The 18214-nt window shown below is 35.9% G+C and overlaps 1 protein-coding gene across 2 annotated transcripts in view; it reads left to right on the top strand.

The window, feature by feature from the left end:
- Window positions 1-3870: 3870 nt before the first annotated feature.
- Window positions 3871-18214, top strand: part of LOC135685061 (armadillo repeat-containing protein 2) — a 29739-nt gene continuing 15395 nt past the window's right edge. The window contains exons 1-10 of one of the 2 annotated variants that reach the window (XM_065200809.2): window positions 3871-3982; window positions 5366-5579; window positions 6675-6798; window positions 7291-8136; window positions 10226-10328; window positions 11071-11243; window positions 13106-13153; window positions 15223-15368; window positions 15984-16083; window positions 16853-16993. In XM_065200809.2, the coding sequence (XP_065056881.2) occupies window positions 5368-5579; window positions 6675-6798; window positions 7291-8136; window positions 10226-10328; window positions 11071-11243; window positions 13106-13153; window positions 15223-15368; window positions 15984-16083; window positions 16853-16993 (1893 nt within the window). In that variant the 5' untranslated portion in view covers window positions 3871-3982; window positions 5366-5367. Of the gene's footprint in view, window positions 3983-5302; window positions 5580-6674; window positions 6799-7290; window positions 8137-10225; window positions 10329-11070; window positions 11244-13105; window positions 13154-15222; window positions 15369-15983; window positions 16084-16852; window positions 16994-18214 lie in introns of both variants that reach the window. The other variant, XM_065200810.2, reaches the window with a different exon arrangement.

Below are 18214 nucleotides of genomic sequence, written 5' to 3'. Positions count from 1 at the left end.
TAAATCTTTTGTATGTTTGCGCAAAGAGCTTGTTTTACTCTTAGGCCCTGTCAGTTCATGCCTTGCTCAGCTCTGTTTGCTTGCCGGGAACCCATTTCATGAAGCCATCTTGTTGCTTAGTTTTTAAAAACTGCCGGTTTGTAAACCATTAATATATCCATTTAGGCCTCAAATTTGCAGTTTATTTATAAGATGCTTTTTGGAGAATGGGATACATTAAAATTTATGGTATATTTGGTGATATAAATAAATAGATACACGAAAATTTGTGTATTCTAACCAAAAGGCATTGGTAAAACCGAAGTCCAATTTCACATTCTTCAGATTTGGACCTACCACAAAAAAATAACCTATTTCTCGTCTTGACAATTGTCTAGTGCTTGGTCTAGTGCACGTTACAACTAGTACAATAATTGGAATACATTCAATTCAATGTAGAATGCTTTTTTAAACCTAAGTATAGAATCTTTGCATTGAGACATTGTCGATTACATAACAAATTAATTTAAAGACAAAAACACTAGCTGGAACAATAGCCTAAACAGGATTCCAGCGCTCCGCCATATTTTTTACAATGCGATAAATTAAAGGGGGACTGGAAACAATAAAAATCCCTTTGTTCTCATAACCAATCAACGTCGTGACAGATTGCCTTTGAATATCACTTCGTCATTATTGTCAGGTAATGGCCCCAAAACGCGTTCATACTCTATTCAAATAAACTTTCCGTGGTACAAAAGTTATAATTGGTTTTGAAAAATAAAAACATTTTGAGCCATACTTGAGCTTTTAGTCTGACACTCTCCAGAATATAAAATGTCAAAACATAGATCAAAACACTAAACTAGGAAATAAATATACCCAGTTGGGAATCGAAATAGGCCAATCAGAAACGCGAGATATGACTGTTGAGGTTGCCCAATCAGTGCCGCTTGCCTATTGAGAATGTTAGCAATTGAGTCCTAGGATGAAAACGAACTCCTCCTGTCTACACAATAGCGGTGTTTTCATGCTTTGTAGATAGTTTCCAAAACTGCTAGATGGAACAACGATCGGGCTTTACCAGTTATCCGAATCATGTCGCCATTATAGTTTTTCGCACAATCTGGGTTTTCCAGTAAATGCCCGGTAGCAGATTCGCATCTTTTAGTTGTAGTTTTAGATCTGCAAAACCGAGATGGTTGTCTTCTTTGGGGTAGAGTTTTGTTTCTAATGCTAGAAAGTACGTGCTGTTTTATTCTATCCCCCAGTCTTTGGGTTGTGCGTCCTACGTAGCCAGAATCAAACCGGCACGCAAACCCATAGATAACGGGTAGGAACGCAATCATTTTGAATACACGGATTTACAGCAAAAAAACCTTTTGTAATGGCCTGCTTGATCTGACTTTCAAATCGCAAGGAAATTTTACCGATCTATGATATTTTTAGGTAAACCAGGCACTTTTGAGGACAAATTTTTTGCTTGTTTCAAAGCCATTTTTATACTCTATGTTATAATGTGAAAGCTTGTAGTTCGTTAGTTTAGAAGAACTTATATCTTTCAGAAGCACTCAGCCTTTTGAAACTGTAAATATGTTTCCTCGTAAAGTTTTCCACTTATTAAGCAAGGCACGCTATTTACTTGCTTCCGTCCTTGACATTCCAAAACTAGAGCTGGTCTTGCGAAACTCCAAAGCGTTTCCCTCTTTCCTTGCACTTTGGAGATTAAGGCAGACAACTTCCGAACCTCTTTTTTTGTAATAACATGGTAGTACCTCCAATATCTTTGAATTGAGCACTTATATAAAGATCGCAAACTCATAAACTCCCGAAAGTTTCCATTGCATAAACAAATTATTTTCAGCAAACATTTTATAAGAAGACAGTTTTCCTTTCTAAAGTTTGGACACTTCTATATCCACAAATTAACGTTAAAGGTCTACAAATTATCCATAAATTGCCCATCAATTCAGGAGTAATGTCAAAAATGATATACAGGCCCCGCGAAGCGTTGAGAAAAGTGAGGTGTCTAAAGAAAGTAGGGGGGGGGGCTTAAACCGTATAAAAAGAGGCTTTTCTGGTAGTTTGATACTTAATATTTGGCATTTTCTGCAAAAAGTGGGGGGGCTCTAGCCCCCCAGCCCGTCCTGCTCCGCGGTGCCTGATATATTTTTTATTATTATGGATTCTTGATATATTTTACTGGAAACCAACTCCTAATAAGAAATCAGATGTAAATGCTCGCAGAATCTTTGGATTTCTTCCCCGCCTTCAAAGATTCTTCAGAATAGACCTAAGCAAATTGATGTGCACTCTAAAAAGACAAAAATTCAGGATTCTCATGCTCGATTCTCTTCGTTGTGTTTCTATCCATGTCTAACTGGCAGGGGCGTCACTTGAGGGGGTATGGGAGATGGTTCACCCCCCTCCCCCCAACCACGAAAATAAAACCATTTCTAAGGGCAAAACTGATTTTTGCAAGGCAAATGTTTGCGTCTTTTTTTAAAAACCCTAAAGAAAAGACAAGCAACCCTTGCCAGAAAACTAAGAAAAATGCTCTTTGATTCCCGGATGAAAGGTTGCCTCATTCATTAAAAAGCTTTCTCTTGCTCGTCTCCCCAAAGTTAGGCAAAGACATCAGTGAACAAGTTGACACAATAAGCAAGGGCCTAGTGGGTACAAATTACAAATTTTTTTGTGTTACCGGAATCGAGGGCCAGTTCCCCACATTTTCAACTTTTGCCAGGGCAAAATTTTTCTGCAGGGCAAATATGCAGCCATCAATACAAAAAGTATGAAGTGACACCCCTGACCTGTGCTACTGATGATTACCCCTCTGCTCCTGCACCGTAGATAAACAAGTACAAAGGAAGGATATATGAATTGAATCGATCAAGGGTGTTGTGTGAGAAGAGAATAAGTGCCCCCTAGCCTCATCCTGTCAGAAATTTCCACATTTTTTGGATGAGCCACTGAGTAAATTTCTGTTATTCTTTTGGGTTTTTGTGGAAGAGGTCGTGAGCGAATTTCAAATCAGCTTTTTGGGACACACAATTTTGTCAACTATTAGACCTCTCTTAGATATGTACTGTATTTCTATAACTGTAACTTTAGCCACCCCAATGTAGGTTTCACCCTTTTGGTCGGAACTGCAGTAAGGTCTACTGCTGCCTCTATGGAACTGAAGCTACAAAACTCTTGGAATCGATCTAGCCAGATAAATTCGGCGATACAGCCTTGGCGAAATTGTGTTGATTTTGAACTCAGTTATATACCTCTACAAAGGTTTTTTCACAAAGGTAGCCATTCATATTTAGTGGTTTAGAAAGTCCTAGGTTGCTTTCGGACAAATTGGCACCTACATTAATGGGCGCCTCCCAATAACTCTTATCTAGAAGTTACGGATATCTTTGTCTCAAAATTTCTATGCAGAGAAAGTTGTCCACTAAATGAAGAGTTCAATTTGTTAATAAGGATAGTAAAAGTAGAATGGGTTTAATTAATCAATTGGGTTGGCGAGTTTCTGATTATTTATGTATCATATCATCAGTGGTTTGCTGCAAATCTCGATAAGTCAACCTACTGTACTGTCGTATAGCGTTTGAACTCCAAAAAACAAATTTTACAGGATCATAGGCTTAATTAGCTTTGTTAAAATGTGTGATATTTTTCAAATTTTAGTTTCAAACATAAGATTCATTCCAGTTAATCTGATTGAGACCTTGCTAATGTCACAGAAACAGGAAACGTATTTAAAAAATCGATAAGAAATTCGGCAGTCTTATAGTTTCTTTGAAAAAAATTCCATCAGATTACATTAGATGTTGCTTGTGAATAATTTTATTGAAATCGGTTATGCATAATTTATCGGCTTCCATGTTAAAATATGCATGATTGAATTGAATAACAATTGAAGTTCATGTAAGCAGTCATGAAATTTTAGCATTGACAACAATATGGCCGACAGCTGATAGGCAGCATCGAAACCAAACTTAGAGAAGAAGTACGTTTTAAATTCATTTCCTTATCGATAAAAGTTAAGCTTTACTTGAATTGAAAAGATTTGCCTCATCAGTAACGATAACTATCTTGAAATGGCGTCATGATTATTAGCACAACTAACTTAAAGCAACTGTTTTCTGTGCTCATTTGATGCTTGTTTAAAACTCGACAACGCCAACGCAATTAGCTTGCTGAAAACAAAATTTGATAGCTCGCAATACATTTCAAAATGCTTAAAAAACTGTGCAAAATGTTTTATTTATCTTTAATATTTATCTTTATTTTAATATTTGTCAAAATGCTGTATTTATCTTTGTTTGTGCACAAGTGCAATTGTGAAATGGAACGTGAATGTTTGTGTGTCTTCATGACATTCTTAAATACAATCTTGTGATGTTCTCTTTTTCATTGGTTGTCTGTTTAGCTATTGACTATCAAGTTCTTGAAATGTAATTAATTTATACCTGCCTTGTAATCACGGGTAATTTTATTTGAGATTAATTGATGAATCATTGAGACCAAAACTGATTCAAGATATTTGTAGCTCGTGAATCATGGTCTGGCCAGTGTACTTTGAGGAATTTTCAGTGTAATTTTGGGTATTCTGAGAAAAAAACATTGTTTTCTCCATTTGTAAGTGAAGTACACTGGAATCATTTGTTCCTTTTCTCCCCTACATTAATGAATGTCAAGTAACCACTTAATTGTGATTGGTTCAATTACTGGTTCAAAAAGAAATTTACCAGTAGGTCTAATTGATATAAGCAGTCAGTATAAGAGTAAGAAGTAGATATTGTGATTGTAGTTTTGATGATTTGGTTGCATTAAAGTTGTTAAGCTGCTAAGAAAGCCACAATTGAAATGCCTATAGGACTTGTTTCTGCTGCAAGCTCTACCATTTAAATTCATGTCATTTAAATTATTAACGCTATCTATTTTCTTACAAACTCAGCAGATTTTTTCCAAGAAATTTTGAAGCCTGCAGGGTATAAGACTAATTTTTGAAAAGCTAAACTGCTATGAAGACACTAAGTTTTGGTATTAGAAGTATAGGCAATCCCATTTGCTATAAAGTACATTTTTGGGACAATACTCAGTTCTGCCTTTTAGCTTGTCAGCCTTTCTATGTATATTTTGAATTTTTCCCTGGCTATTTTCCAAAAGACTCTTCATAAACCTCGACTTTAAACATTCTTCAACCAGAACAGTTCCATAAATATTCTTGATGCTTGAATTCACTTGACAATCGGCTATGCTTGAATCATCTCTTAGGGTTTTCTCTTGTAGTCTATCTATCATGCTTTTATCTGCTACTTTGCAGAAGTGCCAGAGCATCTTGTTAGAAATACATCAAGGATTTTTATCTGATGATTGTTTTAAACAGACATGCAGCCGACACCTCCAAAATCCAGAAAACCTCAGTACAGGAGGCCATTTTATGATGCTGGGAAGAAAACCAGTGCAGAGATTGTGTCAGAGGCTAGAAATTCCATGAAACCACTGGAAACAAGCAGACCATTTACACCACTAGATACAAGTAGAAGATTGTTTGGAAACCAGTCAAGGTCAGCTGAAGGAAGGCCTCCTTCTGCATTCAGGTATCACAACCATAAACTGGTTTTGCCATGTTCTCATTAGCTGGCTTTCTTGCTTCCAGTAAGACAAGACTATCTCGACTCGCAGTAAAACAACTCATTATGTTATTTTTCAGTTCAATTCATGTTTACAGTTTAAATTCCACATCATTCCAGATAAAATCTAGTCAATCATACATTTAATAGATATCTAATCTACAAGAATATCATGATAAAGAGGAGTTTTTACAATGAAGCATAGAACCCATACTACATATATAAATAACAATACAGGAACAAAAAAGAAAGTGTGAGAATATCACATAAACAAGGAGCTCTTGCAGGGCTCATGCCACCAGGGGGGGCAGAGGGGCCATGGCCCCCAAATTTTTTGCAAAGCGAGTAGTTTTAAAGCTGCAGTAAAAGGGGAAAAGCCTTGGCCCACTACTTTCAAATTCATGGCGTAGGCCCTGTCTTGCAATATGTGAAAGTAGGAAAGAGCCCTCCTATTCCAAGAAATCTTATCCTAGGAACTTAATCCACAAATGTTTTAGCTTAAAGAGAGCCAAAGAAAACTAATTCAGATGAAGAACATTTTGGTAGTTTCAAAATACAATTAGCATTTTCAAACCATAACTTCATAACCATCCCAAAGCATTGGTTATTTTAAAATTGGCAAAACTTTCCAAAGTTTGGCTACTAGTGTACTAGTGATGGCTTTCTTGGATTAAATTACTGTTTAGAATATTCATCTCTTGAACACTACAATAAATTCTCTTGAAAATTACCTTATCATTTTTAAGGTGCTCAGTCCACATATGATGATTTCAAATCCAACTTGAAAATAAAGTATTTCTACTGTTAAAATGTTTCTTTATCCAATTGATGAAAGTTTTTGTTTAATGTTCTAACACAAAGTGCTTGATGCTGCATGGACAGAGTTGTAAGGTTTTGGTGCACATAAGAGGATAGTTCTAATTTTCTGCTCCCTGATTCAGGCTTAATGCAGTCATCAGAAATCAGGCATTAAGTTTGAGAATAAATTGAGTTTTCAGTGGTACTCAGTTCACTGAATCATGTCTTTCGAAAAATTAAAAATTGTTTCAATTTCTTTTTCAGCATTGGTGCAAAAGCGTTTTCAGAAACAGGATCAAGAAGTGGATCACGACCTCCAACAGGAAAGCTTTCTCCTTTGAAAAAAATTCCAGATGTTGCTGCCTATCCAGATTCTTCTCAAAATTACGTCAGTATAACTTATTTCAATTCTAGATTTATGTGAAAATATTTATGAAAGGAGGATACCTCAATGATTATTTGGCTTTTTAGTTGCACTTTGTCCCGATGTACTTTTCTAAATCTCAATTATACTTAATTCTGAATTAAATGTATAACTTTTCGTTGACATGAACAATATGCTGATGGGAAATTTTGCTTTTAAAGTCTATAGTAAGAGGTTTTGGCAAATGTCACGACTATCCTCTATGTTATATGGAGGATTTTTTTTGTGTAATTGAGAATCCAGTTTCTTGAACTAAATGTGTTTTCTGTAAAATTTTTATTAGTGCTTCATAGATATGTTTTTCATTGCTTTGTTTTCACAGCTCCTCAAAGTTGAAGATTAAACCATAACTTGTCTTAACTCTCATCGAGATGTTTTGCAAGAAGAAGGAGTTTATGCTTTTAATTCCACATTCATTGTTAATATTTATTGATTATTTTCTCATCATGCTTGCAGCTAGAAGGATCTGTGACGGCAGGCCAATCGTCGGAGATTTCTTCAGATCACCAAGAGAAACCAAAATATTCAAAACGTCGGTCTTCAAATGGGACTGAATGCTTTGACAGAACTGGTTTCGAAAACCATGACACAGCTGTAGTTGGGGAAAATCAACAATTTCCTCCTCCTCCAAAAAGTATGGAGCCATCTGTGACGAAAACAGGCCGTCCATCGTCAAGACAACGATTTGTTGGCAGACGTGTGCAAAGTGGACCGAAAGAGCATTCAAACCAACGCAGCCTAGAAACATCACAAGAACTTAGAAAGTCAAATTCTTTTGATTCTTTTGCAAGAGATGTCAAATCAGCTGATTCGGGTGTTGTTTCTGATGCAACTGGCCAATCTGATCGCCTACACAGTGAAGTTTCTGGAACTCGATCTTTGTCGTCAAATGACATCACCCCTGGAAACCAATCCATTAAACGCGCATCCATAGACTCGGGGTTAAATGTTCAAAACTCTATATATAATGATAAAGAAGAACGAAACACCAAGGACAATAATAGTGCTCGTCCTTTGTCGTCATCGTCAGAAGCAGATACTGATAACCAAGCAGTATTTTTCAAGGAGAATGTGGAACCACTTCTGAAGCAAATGGAGCTAAACTATCTGCATACAGATATGGAAGCCCTGAGCATTAATTTTGATGTATTATGGAAAAGTCTTCAGTTGTGTGGCATGTTGAGTAAAGTGTCTGGCAGTGGTGCAGCTAGGCGGCGGACAGCTGTTTTGCGGACCATATTTAAATTTGTCGAGGCTGACAGTGCTGAGGTCATTCTGAAGTTGTGCAAATTGGCGTTAATGGTAAGTTTGACTTTATCACCCATTAAGCTGAAATGACTTATTAAGAAAAATGCCCTTATCTTTACCAAGAAACATCTACCTGTGCTGTGATTCAGGTGCACAATTACATGAGTTGCAAATCTTCCTCGACTAACGTATTGTAAATAGTGTCCAATGCTGCTTGGATGTTTTGACGGCCAGCTACTTCAAAAGGAGGCTGGGAATTTCTCTGTCCCTGACTGCAGCTTGCAACGTTCATTACGGCTACAAAGCTACTTTTAAAAAATTAAGATTGAAAGCCATTTCAGACTGCGCTTTACTTTGATGCTAAAAAATCTTTTTTGACCAGGTGATAACAGCTCTCCATGCTAATCTTGCAGCCATGCTCTGCTGCAAGAATGATACTCTTTATTAAGTCTTGCTTTGCAATTGTTTATCATTACGTTGGCTCTGCTTTGCCACAGGAATTTGCTGGTCCCAATCGTAATGATCGACATATCTCACGAAAGTAGCAGTTTCACTGGTAGCGGACTTGCTTAACGTAGGCCGTACACCATCGTTTTCATAATAGCAGGAATCAGTGAACTTTCATTTGTACAGACACATGATTGAGTCCTGGATATATGTAAGGTGTTCAGCCTTTTTAACTCGAAAGAATTTTAGCGAATGTTCAATTATCTTAGACTGCCAAGTGTATGACGGGATCCCTGAGCGGGGATTCCCGAGTAAATCAGGGTATATCAAGTGTATCGGTGCTAGTGAAATCTGAAAATGTGTCTCGGTTATACTCAGTTTTGAGTTTGAGAAGATGTCAAAAGGTAATATTGGCGAAAGTTGTATCTCATAAGATGCAAACAAGGTAGATTTAGGTTGAACAAGAGTAGCTTCGTTTTAGTAATACCTGTTTTTAGGCCAAAAATGTCTGAATCCTGGGCAAGGCAATGCAGGCAAATTGCGGAAGTTGCTTTTGCATTCACCTGATTGAATGAATATTTAATGAAGTGTTCTGCCAATCCATCTGTTTTAAAGCTTTCCATGTCCAATATGCAGATCTATTCACGCTTTGATGCGTAAAACAGACAATTCAGAATAAAAGTCAGTGTGTCACTTTTCATTAGCCTGCATGCAGACTCTACGGAGGAGAAGAAATCCAGAGGATGAGGAAAGTAGACTACTTTCCTCAATCTCTCGATTTCTTCTTCTCCGTAGAGTCTGCACGCAGGCTACTTTCCATGCGATTTTCGAGGTAACTGTCCTGTTCTGTGCACACCAAAGCATGAATGAATGTTTATGTCGAAAATAACATATTGTTAATTGCAGATTCAGGAGACCTTGAATATTGTCATAGCTTTGACAATTTGTGCGTTGTTAATGAGCAAAACTTCCAGGAAAATTGTCCTTTTTATTTGAGTTGTTTGTTTGTATAAGATGATGGGAGACGAAATAGCCGTCATTCTGTAGACTAACTAAATTTCTTTTCTTTATCTTTTATCCTAAAATTTGTTATTTTTAGAAAAAAATGATTTTCATGCTCTTTGCATAGCATGCTCTACTTGGAAAATTCAATTTTTCAATGTTTTATTTCGAATATGCCGAAAAGTATTTTTGATCAAACGGTCATGCTTGAAGGAAAAAATGCTTGGACCTAAGAAATTTAGCAGGACAAAGTCCTTAAGAGAGTTCGCATACTGTATAGCGTCAGTTGGTAGAACATTCTGTTACACAAATTTCCGTTTTGGTGTCGAACATTCTACAATGCCTGCCAAAAGTACTTGGAAAACTTAACAATTTGCTTTCCGTTTTTATTTTTTCAATTTATGTCCCGAATACTTCTACTTACGTACCCTTCCCTCCCCATTTAAACAAATATCATAAAGTCACAGGAGAAAACTCACTTCATATCTTCTACGTCTTTTGTAGTAAACCAACTTTGTTCAAACGGGGTAGGGGAATGGATGAATTTGCTCTTGTAAACAGACGTATAATAGCTATTGTTGAACCGGCTTTTAAAATAATCTAGTTAATTTGTTGGTCGGAGCAGTGCTATGACGTGCTGACGATCCGAGTTAAAGACACACCAGATTCACTTGAAATTTTTTTCTGTTTTTAGATGAAGGTGACTGGCAATAACTTAACAAACATATGCAAGTTGATTTTCAAGATAAGTAAAGACAAAACAAAAGACACTCTTTTTAAAGAGCATGACCTTCTCCGTGAGTCTGATTGTAGTTTGATTATTTTTCGATATGAGTCATAGAATTGATTGAAATTTTGGTGCAATTAGCCTGCTTAACTGTCCGCTATTTTTTGCACTTCTAAAGCATTTTAAGCTCTTTAAATTTATATTTGTAAAGTAAACATGGCAAAAAGAAGGATCTGTTTTTTAAGAGTCAGGCTGCTTATGGGCCTTGTTTTAAAGGTACATATGGGAATGGCAGGATCAAAGATTTTTACATTAGATGATCCTTAGAGGTGTATTTTGATCATGGGCAAGCGCGCTATTCCTGGTAAAAGGGGTGACTTTTCTGGGATCAAGGAAAGTTTTGAATCAATATCTTGAGAAAATAAAAGGCACTTGTTCGGCTAAAATAGTTTCGTAAACCTAAATTGTTGATAAAAAGAGCAGCCAGACAGGGGCGGACACTTATTAGTCAAATATTGGGGGAGCAAGCCTATTGTTTTAATAAGATGACGTCACATTTCCCATTGTTTTAGAACAAAAGACCATTGTCCTCTAAAGTATTAGGGCGGTCGCCCCCTCGCCCCCCCCCCCCCCAATGGCCGACACTGCAGCCAGAGTAGGTCTTCAACTTCACTGGCTCATTTTGCAGGGATTTACTATACTATTTAAATCTGTTATGAATTCTATGGTCTCATTTCAACGGCAGTTAGGTCTTGTCTTCTGACAGTTGAAATCAGCTTTTCACACATTTGACATTTCTGTTCTTATTTAAGGGCACATGACTGAGATTATACGAAATGCTGACATTAATCTGCTCTGTGATGGAATTATATATGCCAGTGGGTCATTGAAGTTTCTTGCAGCAAATAGTATTTTGCACGAAGAGCTATTGGAAGCAGATTGTGTTCAGTGCTTTGTTGATTTGTTAAACAAAATCAAACAGTTGGTGAGTGTTAAATGCAATTATGAGAATATCTTACTTGTGAAGAAAAATGAATCACGTAATGAAAGATCTGTTACTTTAACAACATCTACAATTCACAAACTGAGCCAAAATTTTTAAATTTCTAATGCGCTGAAAGTTTATTTCTTGTGGTTCTATTGCCTTTTGCCACACATTGCTTCAACACTTCTTCATCAAGAGACTGAATATAAAGTACTAAACCTTTATAGAAAATTTCGAAAGTTTTTTAATGGATGCATCTTATGTAGCAAGGTATCCCAAGAGTGCCCAATTTAAAAGCTGTTACTATCTGCTAATGGCCTATATAAGGTTGTTTATTTTTTATCATCTTTTCGGGGGGCAATTCACTTTTGCTAACAGCGTACGAGATTACCACCAAAGTGAAAGGATTTCTACGAATTTTTGGAATTAACTGTAGGGTTTCAAACCAAGGTGTACGATATTTTCATATAGTGTTTTGCCCCTATATCTTTCAATCTCAACTGGGTATTTATTTAGTATTTCGATTTCTCTGTTCCTCGATTTTTATTTTTGCACTTGTTAACTTTTCAAAACAGTGTGAGTTGTCCAAATCTTCCCTATCTGTTCTTTCAATACTCCCTGCGTGTTCGTTTAATATTCGCTATGTGTTCATTTAGTTATATTGATGTCACCACAGTTTTTTCGCCCTGTGTGTCGCTGTCTTTAATACATGTCTGTTGGAGGCTTGTGACGTCTTATCTTGAGCGAAACTTATGCGCGGAAGTCGCAATTTGTAAACAAAAAGAATATTTAACTAGACTAATGTGAACTATGTACGCCATTTTGTTCTGTAGGCGTTAAGAGGCCCAGTTACAATTTTGTATTAATACAACATAATGTCATTATAAAGATCCATTAGTTACATAATTGCATAATTGCGTTAGTTGAAATTTTTAATTATACTAATTGGTTATATTTTTTGGCTTGGATGCCAGAGCGTAAAGAGTTTATGAAAGTGGCAAGATATCACCCTGATTCTAGGCAGCAAATGCTTAGAAATATGTTTATAGAACTTTTGATTATAAGATGTTAAAAATCTTGGAGATTCTTCAAAAGGGAATTCCTTATAAATATCATTAAGGAGAAATTTTCAGAATAAATATTGTTTTCTATGGAATAGTAACTATGAAATGGAATCCGAGCAGTTTCAAAAGCTGTCTAAGTTGATTGTGCGTAAATGTTGTTCGTGAATCAGGTTGTTGTTCTTCATATAAACGAGAAGCATTTAGCTCTCTACCTACATGACCTATCTGAAAATGTATTTTTTGGTTCGCAATCATTATTCATAGTGGCCAATCATTTTTTGTAGCCTTATTTATTAGGTTTAATTCTCTTTACTGTGGCCGGTCTTCCATTGAAAATCAACTTTGGCAACAAAGTCAGCCTTTGTTATGAAACAGTGATCATTTTTGTGTACGCTCGTTGCAAGACCTTTAAGCGTTTCAAAAGTAGCACTTAGTGCTATTATCACCAATGCAATGTCTTATTTTATGCAAGGTAGGCAAACCGTAAAATGCTGTCTGGATAGTTTGTCCAGGGTTCCCTTCGCACTTCATTTGCTAATCTTTTGTTTAATAGAAGGTCTTTGCAATGCAACAAATACACAATATTAAAGCAAAGGTGCTTCTGAAGCATTTCTTTGTTCAGAAAAATTAACATGATTTTCGTGTCAGTTCTAACTTGCTTCTAAAGCATCCCTTTTGTTAAAGGCGAGCTTCGATCGTAAAATTTTCAGCTATAGCTTCAAAGCTGATAAAAAATAATATCCTTGATTTTTGAATAACATATTTGATTTATGAATACGCACTCTTTCTTTCGTCTAGACTTCGACTGAGTCCCAAGCCCTTCACTTGTCACATATTCTCGTTCAGGTTTGTTTGTTGCTTTCCATTCAAATACTGCACAGTAGTTCCATCTTACACTTGAATAGTTAAACCCCATTCTAATTGAATTTTTCATGCCGCTTCCTATTGAACCACGTGGGCGAAGCTTGTTCTTTGACTAGTTTTCCGGTCACTGTCTTCCCGTCCAGATTGGCCTTCATCAGACTATGAAGATCCGCTCATTTTCTTTATTCGTCATGCTTTTGCGAAAGATTTCAAGGAATTTGAGCGTAAAACTGTAAAGTCTATAACTACTTGGCCTACCCTTTGTTGGTATGTCACATGCCATTTTGAAAAGATGACCTTTGAATATTTTACATTGAATATTAAGTTTTCAATCAAATCAATATTCGTCTTTATTAATATACATAGTATATTTGGGCTGCTTAACTTTTGCAAGCAGAAGAAATGCAAGTCAACCAGGATCAATACAATAAGAAAGAGTAAACAAAGAATGTCTTACAAAGCGAATACATTCAAATGAAATATAATATGACTACTTGCTATACACTCTTTTTTTTATAAGAACAATTTTATAAGAACATGAGCCTCAAAACTGGTCAAAAGTTAAGAACAAATTAAGAACAAGCTGAGGCTGAGCTTCTGCAAAATGCAATTTTGAACAACGTTTTTCTCACTTCTCAATTTTGAACAATTTTAATTAAAAAAAGAAATCGATAAAACATAAATATAAAACTAACTTAGTTAACGGTTACAGGCAGACTTTTTCGATACAAGCTCAATTTGTGTATCAAATATAAGTTTTGAATTTTTATCCTTTATTTGTTGAGTTGGATGGCAACTATATTTTTAAGTTATCAAAAGTGCAAGTTTCATGTTTACAGTTCTCGCTTTAACGGCCAATGTTCAATTAGCTTTGCTTCTCCTGGGCTTGGAAAGACTAGAAAACTTTTTTGCAGAAACCTTTTATAGCGATGTATTTCTGTAAACAAAAATTGAATTGAATTGTTATCATTCCTCGTCAGTTTGCGCTGTTTTCACGAATTCTTGAAATTATGTGTAATTGCAATCCGGCACACGGCATTTTTAGCGTTTCTTTCTACTAGTACTTTTAGTGTTTGTGGCTGAGATTGACAAAATAATTTACGATACTCCTTTAAAGCTTCTAGGCTGCTTTTTGCAGAATTCAATTGTGTTTCTCATATTTCATAGTTTGCTATCTAGGTGTCTGTATTTTCAATATTGATTAAGCTGCTGTTGCAAGCCAAATGAATATGCAAAACATCAAGGGCAGGGATGGAAATCTCTTTGAATAAAGCAGACATTTGAAGATATACTTAAGCGCCTCATCTTACATATTTAAGAGTATAAAACGTCGGCAAAATGATCGAAGATTCTAACCTAAAAAATTAATATACTTGTTGTCAATCGGCATAGACCAATCAGAAGCGCGAGCACGTGACTGTTAAGTTTGCCAAATCTTTGTCGCTCGCCTTTTAAAAGTTATCCAATGGAGTCGTAAGGTGAAAACGAACACTTTCTATCTACACCAGCAACGTAAAATTTATCTCAAAATGTTTTTGTTTTTGTTTGTACGACTAAATTAGAGATGAGAATAGGAGAAGGCGAAGCAGAAATTTTTTGGTAAAAAGTTTGTACGAGGGGGGTGGGGGGAGTGGGGGGGGGGGGTTGGGGGGAGGGGATATGTTTTATCCAGATGATGTTCGAAGTAATCTAACTACTGGATTTGTTTTTGTAAATGAGTTTTAGACATGACCGGTGGTTTCTTAGTGTTGAAAATCCCTTGCTTTTACGCAATCATGTGTCTTGATTTTATTTCATTGAATTGGATGGCACAAAATATACCAATGTCTTTTCAAAATGAACGGAAGTACTTTTGTTGTCATAAATTCAAACAAAATGGAAGTCAGAAAGAACATATGATCGCTTGCAAATGTTTTCTAACGTTTTCTCCCCTAATCTTTTGAAATGTCTCTTGTCTTCCACAAAGTCAGGTTAACTTCAAAAGTTTTTCCCTGCTTTGATACAAATATCCTTTCTCAATTGTATGCCAATGGTTTCTCTTTTGTTTTTAGGCCAGCGCTGCTATCCGAAATATTGCAGATATACCAAACATTCGCGCCTCGTTTCTCAACAGCGGTCTCATTCGAGTGTTGTTGGACCTTCTACAAACATACTGGAAAGACCCAGACTACATGCTAAATGTTTCAAGGATACTAAGGTAGATCCGGAATATTATGCCGTGTTGTTTGATTGCATACTGTTTTCCTATTTTGATTAACCACCGGTAATTTAAAGTCCAGCATATGTTTATAATCGTTCTGAATCCTAATTTTTAATGTAAATTTGCTTCTTTTAATTGCATTGCTATCCAACCTTTTCTAGTTCCTTAGATTTGAAAATTATTGAAAAGTTGAAAATTGTCTGCAACCCTAAGCAAACCCAGTCCTAGATTTTTATGCTGATACCAGCTACAAAATGAAGCCATTTTAAAATCCTCAAAATTATACCTTATTAGCATATTTATTTGCCCCATGGCCAAAAGTCTGATGTGCTTATTGCCATGAAATCTCAAACTGGCAATTTGTTTTTAAATTTTTTTTTGACATCCTTGCTTTTCATACTTAGCTCTTCTTCAACCAGAATAACGACCCTTATTATTAAACGAAAATGCTGAATTGCAAGGATGTTATTCTGTACTTTTTAAGTATCTTTTTAAGACTTCACTAAAACTTCTAGTGTGAACTGGTTAAATTTCAAACCGCAATTTTTCAAATCTCACAAGTTCCACCTTACCCGTGACTGTTTACTTATCAATGTTATGTTTTAATTTCAGTAAACTCACTCAGTACAGTGACTGTTGCCATCTAGTATGCGAGAGTCCAGACAGTCTCCAGCTATTTTTGAAGGCAATATCACATTTCATCAATGAACAGGCAAGATATTGTTTATGTACTCCTTACTGGCAAGAAATGGGTCCTGAAAGTTTTCCATCATTTTTTTTTGTAGATGAAGTCGCTCTTTTATAACGTTTTGGGGGGGGGAGTGAGGAAGTTGGCAAAAAACGTCTCATTATTTTTTTGCAATTTTTGGTGCAAAGCCAATTTCTAGAACAGGATGAGACAGGCAGAAAAGATTTCAGCACCAAAATTTTTTCATCTTGTCGGTTTTGTTCAGTTTGTTTATCAAATAATCATATGAAAAGCACGAACTTATTTTCACTGTTTTTGGCTGGTTTACAATAGCGCGTAATTAGATTAATAGAAAAGGATGGCCCTAGCTAACCTATAGTAATTTATGTTAAACATGTTAATGTATATTGAAATGCAAAAGTTTGGTGGGTATCTGTATGAAAATTTGCTTGACGCAGTTCAATAGGGTTATAAAGGGAAGAACTCTGGACAACTTTGCTTCTTGCTTGTTTTCTTCCGTTCTATGAATAAAATAGATTTTTCAAATCCTTTATGTTCGACAATTTATCTAGGAAACACAAAAGTGGCTTCTTTGCTCAGCCTTCGAACAATTCCCAAAGCATATTTTTCACCGTTCACTGAATTATTTTGCCTGTATCTCTTGGCATACTTAAAATATTGTAACCTTCTCCGGTGAAGTACATCTAGTGGTCCCTAAAGTTATAAATTTTAATAATGCTTGTCAGGTTTTTGTATAAGCCGTGCCCCAAAGTACTAATGTCTTATTTTAAAGGATGTGGTCGTTCGACTGGCTTTCGTGTTGGGCAATGTCGCTGCGAAGGATACCGACGCCCGTACAGATCTACATTTCAAGTACAATTGCTTGGACGTTTTGGTGCAGCTGTTGAGTAAATACGTTACTGCGCTTCGTCAGGTTGGCCTGTCTTCTTTTTATGATTGTTTATTCTACTTAGTATCTGTTTTCCTCTTTAAGCACTATGTTTGGCCTTTGAAACTAATTTTTTGGGAGGGGAGGGCGTGCTATTCATCTATTTTCTTGATGCAACCTCTGTTTCGGAATGATTTAAGCCTAATGATTTGAAAATTGAAAAGCAAGAAGCACAAAAAATTTGTCATGGTCAAAAACAACATGGGCTCTTGCGGTATCAACGGCCGAACATACCGCCCTAACCGTTTTGCATGAAAACGTTTTTGCGTCATTACCCAAAATTGTATTTAATGTTCACAAACGGTTGAACTTTCAATAGTTATCGGTAAATAACGAAAAAAAATGATAAAATTTTAGGTACCCTCATAGGGATCGATTTCAGCAAGACTTGCAGCGGTAAATAAATAGTGTGGCTTAATGGCCCTGCACTCAATGATATGTCTGCTTTGCAAGAAAGTTTAAGATTTTCTCAAATATTACCATATGTCGTGCATATTTTATAATCGATCGGTGGCATCTCCATGCAAATATTTCTCCCAACTAAGAGTAAACACATAGTATTTATCTTTATTGAAAAAAATATGTGTGTAAAGAACGAGTTTGTAAAAAATTACTATGTTTTATTGGCTCATTTGAACTGTGTGAAAGTCACGTGACTTTGCTGTTGTTCTCCGCTCTTTTGATATCAGTTGATTTGCGTAAGGCTTGTAGCGCAAAGTTTTCTTATTGTAACAAAAAATGATAACAGACAAAAGCGAGGAAACTTTGCAACATTTCAATGTCTTGGTTCAAAGAAAAGTAGCTCTGTTAGTGCATTTTTGGCTTTAACTGGCAGTGGAAACGGTTATAAACTCACAAAATTTGTTTGGTAAAAAAAGAAAGTTTTAAAGTTAACAACTAAATTGGTGTTTACCGAATATCCTTCAAATAATAAATTGAATAAACGGCAATATAAGGTACATTCTACATGTGCTTCCCAAACACTAAAACATCAGTCTTTAGACATCAAACAACCAAAAAGCTATTGTGATTTTATGCTTTATAGAGTATAACGCAGGTTTTATGTGATGCACTTTTCATGCAAGTCATCCAAAATGTTTGCTGTACAAAGAAAATTAACTACAAAAACATACATTGAATATTACCTTTCGATCTTCCAAACTTTTTTAAAATTTTGAAACAAAAGCAGCATCACAGGTTAACGAT

This window comes from Rhopilema esculentum, chromosome 15 (assembly GCF_057945365.1).
Source record: "Rhopilema esculentum isolate cy_ngs chromosome 15, ASM5794536v1, whole genome shotgun sequence".
Taxonomy (NCBI): Eukaryota; Metazoa; Cnidaria; class Scyphozoa; order Rhizostomeae; family Rhizostomatidae; genus Rhopilema; species Rhopilema esculentum.
Note: the sequence above shows the minus strand (reverse complement) of the source record. Positions and strands in the feature narration are given on the sequence as shown.